The sequence below is a fragment of the Nelumbo nucifera genome, chromosome 2 (assembly GCF_055504915.1).
Source record: "Nelumbo nucifera cultivar China Antique chromosome 2, China Antique-T2T, whole genome shotgun sequence".
In the NCBI taxonomy this organism is placed as follows: Eukaryota; Viridiplantae; Streptophyta; class Magnoliopsida; order Proteales; family Nelumbonaceae; genus Nelumbo; species Nelumbo nucifera.
In genome coordinates this window covers 12,372,343-12,379,379 of record NC_142650.1, presented here as the reverse complement: position 1 = coordinate 12,379,379, position 7,037 = coordinate 12,372,343, and the positions used below count along the sequence as shown (strand labels likewise).

The 7,037-nt window shown below is 35.7% G+C and overlaps 1 protein-coding gene across 1 annotated transcript; it reads right to left on the bottom strand.

The window, feature by feature from the left end:
- Positions 1 to 300: 300 nt before the first annotated feature.
- On the bottom strand, positions 301 to 1,229 carry LOC104597238 (Nuclear transport factor 2 (NTF2) family protein). The gene has a single exon (XM_010258686.3). The coding sequence runs from the start codon at positions 1,050 to 1,052 to the stop codon at positions 570 to 572; it is 483 nt and encodes a 160-aa protein (XP_010256988.1). The 5' UTR covers positions 1,053 to 1,229; the 3' UTR covers positions 301 to 569.
- Between the last annotated feature and the right edge of the window lie 5,808 nt (positions 1,230 to 7,037).

Here is a 7,037-nt window from a genome sequence, read left to right as displayed (position 1 = left end):
TTCAGTTGAAGCCCATGGTGCCATAGATGATCATTGAACCGGATTATGCTATTGTAAAGACATGATACTAACTTCGTTAGTTAGAATAAGTGGTTTATTACATATTAAAGGAGTTAGAATAGCTCACGATAAATTATAGTAATAACTAATTTAATAGTGGGTATAAAGAACTGATTGGCAAACAGAATTCACCCCATAAGGCATGAATGATTGATGACGATTCATTATCACTTATATGATACCGGTTGATTGTATCATGGTAGAGCCAAGACCACAAGTACCCAGGATTAAATTACATGCTTTTACGGCTTGGATCTACTGATATTAATCTTATTGATTTCATAAAAGTACACTTCAACTCGACCAAGATTTCCATATTCTGGATGAAACAGCCGTGCATTATTTGCTTTATATTACACATGTTTCCTAGTAAACAGAAGCACGTACAAAAAGAGCATTTATTTTTTTTGGTTTTGTTTTTTCTTTCTCACATCTTGACTCGAATAGATCTCCTGCGGAAGCGGAACTCGTAGTTCATAAAGTGATTGCAGCCACGAGCTCAGCTCAGCTCAGATAGCGAGTACGAGACCCGGCAACGAGCGGTGCAGATGCTTTTCAGGTTCACTCTGCCATAATGTCGGCCTATCTTGACCAATCTCCCACACCGGAGGCCTCAAATCTTTCACAGTGAGCCATGTATTGAAGTACTCCCGGAATTGAGTGATCAGCCCGTCTTTCAGAGTCCAAACGTGGACCCAGTAAGCCTGAGTTCCTTCCCATCCCTCCACAATTACCCGGTCATCAATGGCCGTGATGCTCCGTGGTTCAAACTTGAATTCCGCGCGGGTAGACTGCCCAGTTAGCAACCGCATCATGTGCTGGCAACGAGGAGGCCCATGAAACCACCACTCGAGATCGGTAGCCAGAAGCCTAGCCACGGTTTCTGTATCTTCCCACGCCAAGCCATCGTAAAGCTCTTTCAGCGTCACCTTGTTTCTCATTTCTTCTGTCTCCGGCACTGAAAATTTGCGTTTGCTGTCGTGTGTATCCATTAGAAAAAGGGGAAATAAACGGAGGAAAGAGTGTGCGACTGTGACCAAGCCGATGCAGCAGTGAACCGGCACAGCACTACAGTAGTGGTAGTTAGAGGGATTATATAATATTTTACTCAACGAGAATTAATTGTCACTTCGATGCATGGGACGGGGATGCCTCGGCTAGGGGGAGGGAGGGGACGTTTTTATAGCAGAATTAGATGGGACCCATCTTAGACATACATCCAAGAGATGGAAAAGGCACACTTGATGAGTTCAGTTTTTATTTAGTCATAGAGAAAATATATTTTATTTTTCTGGGGAACAAACCTGCTTGAAGTTGATACCTGTACCAGATAAATGGAAATCTCTACTCAAAATCGCAATACAACTTTTCGACAATGACAAAGTTAACCTTATTACTTAAAAGCCTGTTTTATAGTAAAAGGAATCCTCCAGCTGAGAAGGCGCCTTTTAATTTTTAACCACTAGATTGGTGCCAAATGGAAAGTAACGATTAAAGGTGGGGAATAGGTATTTATTATATTCCAATACAAGTTACACCCAAATAAATACTGATATTAATTTGATTAATAATGCTTGATAAGGATGTAGGCATCAGTTCCAGCGAGATGACAGACTTGATTCTTTTGATGAATGAGATTATGAGAATCCAGCCAACCACTATATCTCCCAAGCAACAGCTAATCGTCTCTCTCTCGCTCTTGGGGGCGGTATTACATACCGATGCTACAATACAAGGGAGGGCTGGGGCAGAGCAAGGTGAGGTCCACTGGCCATACCATGGAGAGTCTGTGATTCTATGGACTGCGTTTCATACTTAAAATAGTGCTAAGTGACTTGTAGTCTTGTAGGTTATTACATGCAGTCCTTTGCATGTATAACTTGTAAATAAGCACTGGATTATATACTATACAAGGGAATCGTGGGTGGGGTAAGAAAAGGTGAGGCCCATTGGTAATACCATGGAGAGCCTGCGGTTCTATGGATTTGATGCTGACTTTGCATGTATAAATTTGTAAAGAAGTCTGCTTTTTCTCAATCCAGATCACCTGTCAATAAAATACATTCCAACAGCCTACCAATGTCATTTGATTCCGCACATCTTATACATGATGGTCTCACTCTTATGATGAATCTTTGTCTCATGATGAGATAACACTAGTGTTAGATCAAGTCGGTAGGAGTTGGAAGGTGTTTTGTTGGCCGGAGATCCCAACTCGCTATTTTTTTTTTTTTTGCTTATACTTTTATGTCTTGTTAAATTAGTGTGGTTGCACTTGAAAGTTTGACCAAAGTTAGATCGGGTTGATATCAACCCTAACCCAATTCAAGTTGAAATCCCAATTTTAACCAACCCAATTGTTTCAAGTTGGATTGAAATCAGGTTGTGTTTGGATCGGGCTTAGATTGGCCCGACTTCTTCATTTCTTTTTATTAAAATGTTTCTACATCTTATACTTGAACTTGAGGTTAGGAAGACAACTTTAACGTTAGTATATATGAAGGGATAAAGTACTTTGTTACATAACATGTGTTTATTAAACTTAATATTATTACGAGTTGAAAAGACTAGAAGGACCAAAAAGGACATGCATCATGGTAGCGAAAAATTGATTTCAAATGCTCACAATTTAATAATGGATATGGCATTAAACAGAATAAAATGAAAAAAATAGAATTCATATAATCAACCTCTAATAGTTAGAATAAAACTTAAACAACAATGATATATATGTATATATGTATGCATATATATTTGACTATAATATCAATAAACTTATAACCAATTCATCAGCTGGTATTATAAAAGTGTTAACTAATCAAATTGTATTCATCAAAATTCATACAGCACCATAAACTTACCCACATATGATATTGAGTTTAAGTTCGATAAAATTGTTAAAGGTTTCAACCCTAAACCAATACAAAATTAAATTGGGTTTATATTTTTCAACCCTCAACCTAACCCAAGTTGTACCTCGATTGTTTGGTTGTAGCCAAGCCACCACCACCAAGCGCTATTGCCAATACAAGCAATGGTTCATAAATTTTTTATTTTCTTTCTTCTTTTTTTTTTGATTATAAACAAGGTTCATAATTCCTCAGTTGATAGTGAAAGGACATCTACCAGCTACACATGGCAGGCATGTAAATATTGAATTGCATGTAAGTAGAGAATTGCCATATCAACAGAGACCTCCTCTAATTTTTAACACATGCCGTCACTCATTTTTAATTAAATTATCAAAATATAATCAGTCACGATAAAAATATTCTTAAATTTTAATTTTCTTTAATAAAACCCATGATTATGCTCACTAATAAGATTATTAATATCTCTTGTAATAAAGCAGAGGTATAAATTGATAATTAAGTTGGGTTAGAACCAACACTAAACATGGACCTTGGTCTAAGCCAATTCATGTCAAAACCCAATTTTGTCAATTTAATTAAACCTAACCAAACTTCAATTCAAACCCATATATTACATCAATTTACTTGCTAGTAATTATTAAGCAAAACCCAAACAATCTAGATAAAATACAAGTAATCTAAAAACCTCCAAACCCTATACGCCAACCCTCCTTGGGAATCATGCATATTTCATGAAATCCAATTCCAATTTTTGTATGAATCAAACAAGTGCGAAAATAGATGATTCCATTCTGGAAGCAAACCACACAATTAAAGCACTTTCGAGCCTAAAGCATAAAACCTAAAATTGAGGCTTTGTTTTTGAATTTTAAAATCACAAATCTGAAGCTAAATCAAATGTAATTGAATTATTTATATTATTATAAATGGATATTTGTATTAGTTTTAGTCCAGCTATAAAAGTTAAATTTGATTGTATAATGTCAAATTTTGTCTTTATATATACATAGATGTGCCCTTACACTAGTTTATTTCATGGTTTTTAAAACCGAATAGATCAGGGGTCTGGTTATCGGTTCGAATGGGCCGACCATTCGACCTAAACGGCCAGCCCATTCTGACAAAAAAATTAAAAATTTGAAAAACGGTCTAAACCGTTCAAATGATTAACCAACTGGTTCAACGATTTGTTGACCAAAATCAACGGTTTTGGAGAAAACGGAACTAGTCAGGTGACAGGTTCCCGGTTTTCCGGTCCGACCATCTGGTCTAATCCGATTTTAAAAACCATGGTTTATTCTAAGAAAAACAAAAAAAAAAATGCATGTTTTACCATATTAAATAAATTGTTATTATATTTAAAAAATATGAGAAAGAAAGAAATGACAATATAGTTCCTGACGGTGAGCAACTGAACATGGGACCGTCTGATTTTGGCGGGAACGAACATTCCTAAGCAGTTTCTGAAAATTTCTTCGCGCTTTTGTTTTGTTCACTATGATCGATCAAACCAAAACTAGTGAAAAACTCACATTGGTCAGAGTCAGACTCAGGTATCTATTGAATGTAATCAGTGAAGCCAGATGAGGTTAATTTTGTCATGGGGCCACCACAGTTGTGGCTGGTGGAGGTGCCAACCTGGCGGATCTATTGACCGTTTTTTATCTTTCGTCGTTTTGTGTGGAAGGCAGCTTCCACGTGCGGCCGTGTTCAGCGAATTAATTTGTCGAAAATGCCCATCTTCTTCTGGTAGTAGTAAAGGATATAGCGGATGGTTCAGGTCAGGCGATCAGCTACAGAGTAACATGCCCCGGGGATTTCCAACAACTCGAATCTTCGACATTGCCAGAAAATAACATCTTATTTTATTTTATTATGGAGAATTATATCGCCACACCTGCTTCTTATGTTGACACTCCAGATTTCCATTTAAACCAAGTAGACAAAATGTCAAAATCCACTGGCGTTGGACTTACAGTGTTGAAATTACGCGGTGGCAATAACATTTGGCCTACTTTGCACGTAAGTACACTACTGTTTTTCACATATATATATAAAAAGAAATAGACGAGAAACCAAGCGGAACTGCTTTCGATGAGCATCAAAATTATTTGGAAAACAAAATATTAACATTTAAAACAATACTAAATATTAAAATTTAAAACAAAAACAATAATTAATACGTTGTTGTATTTACATGGGAAATTTTCAATCTGTTTGATTGGTTGATTTTCACGATTTTTGAGAAATCGGCACAAAAAGTAATTCCTGAAATCGGCCCATCTTGAGGGATTACCATTTTCGGTAGTGATTCTGATTTTTGGAGGATGACATGGCATTCGACATGTTTCCAAGAAAAGAATGACTCTTATGAAAAATAATCACTTTTGATAATCAATACCAAATAAATTACTTACATGACATAAATGATACCAAATAACAATTTTTTGTGATTTTTAAAAAGTCATTGAAGTGATTTCTGGATAGTCAGCAAGGAAAAATCATATAGATGCCAAACATCACCCTGTTCAAATTACTTAAAGATTTATATTGTTTTTGTTGATGTAAGAATTATTTTTGTTTTCAAAAACAAAATTGATCATATTGTCAAACACACCCTTAATTAGCATTTCTTCTGTCAACTTGAAATATAATCACTTTTTCTTAGAATTCTTGATGCTAAAGGATAAGTTAGGCAAAATTTATTGTACATTTACTGCACCATTGCAATGCATCTTGTTAAATATAAAAGAATACTTTGTAAAATATGAATTAATGAAAATTAATCAGACATTATCGTGATTGGTCAAAATCTAAATTTAACATATACACCAAACTTGAACTCGTTTAGTAACAAAGTGCCAACCAGCTGATTTATAAGATCTCCTGCCGATTGTAGTAGATACTTGGGATCCAATCCCGCCTGCACTTATATCAACAATGCACCTAGTTTCATATACAATTATTATTATCTAGATTACATGAAATGCATGCGTGGACATGATTCATTTTTTTATGTTTAAAAATATATTTCTCTTTTGTTTGGTATTCATAAATGAAATCCCCCCCCCATAACATGTGTTCCCCTTCACATATTTATTAGAAGGCATCGAGATTTTATAAAGAATTTGGATTAAGACAAATCACGTTGGAAGTTGGAACCTGAACTCTACTCTACAATGAAATAATGATAATTCATTTTATAAATATTTTTTAAATATTATTTCGTTTAACATTATTAACAGTCCCCACCCTCCAGTATTGGACAAATAAGATAAAATCATTATTAGCTTTTTTTCTGATTGAAAAAAAAATATAAAAAAAAAAACAGCATAATTGAAAATTTCCTAGGCAAAATTGAATGGTCAATTCATTTCCGTGTATAGTTGTATTGATTTTTTGCCATCAGATGCTTACATGCATGGAATGGGATTATGGGACCCATAGAAAGAGTTATTGGGATCTGATCATGTGGTTTAAGGGCATCAATCTTGGTTTCAATGACAATATGAATATTGGCAGCATACATAGCTCTCATAAGGATAAGACCCGAAAAGCCAATTCCTTCATTGCCCCCAAAAAATTTAAGTCAAAAAACTCGGAGGAGGTGGGCCACATTTTCAACAAGGCCCATCAATTATAGCCCATCACATATATCTTCAAGAACAGCTGGAGAATAGATATGACGTGCGTTGAATAACTTCATCAACCATTAAAAAAATAAAAAATATCAAGTTCTCTGAAAGCCTACGAGGATGAAGAATAATGAGCAGCACTCTTTTTATTTTCTGTTGTCTGTGAAAGATGACCAGTTGGATCCAGACGAAGCCCATCTGTGCAAAGCGACGACAATCTCCAAAGCTACTCTAGTGAACTAAAGATGACCCATGAGGATGGGAACTGCCATCAATCCATAACTTGTCCTCTACCTATTATTGCTGCATTTAATGAGTCTCAGTTGTCTGAAACTGCATTTGGAGGACCACCAAGAGAGATTCGCATTAATGACCCCTATCACCATGTATGTCTACTTGCTACTATGTTTCTTTTTCCGCTAGAATTAGGGTTTCTCACTCAAGGGTCCTCCCTTCTGTTTTGTGTCAT

Coding starts and splice junctions, on each gene's coding strand:
- LOC104597238 (XM_010258686.3), bottom strand. CDS start 1,052: ATGGATACACACGACAGCAAACGCAAATTTTCAGTGCCGGAGACAGAA.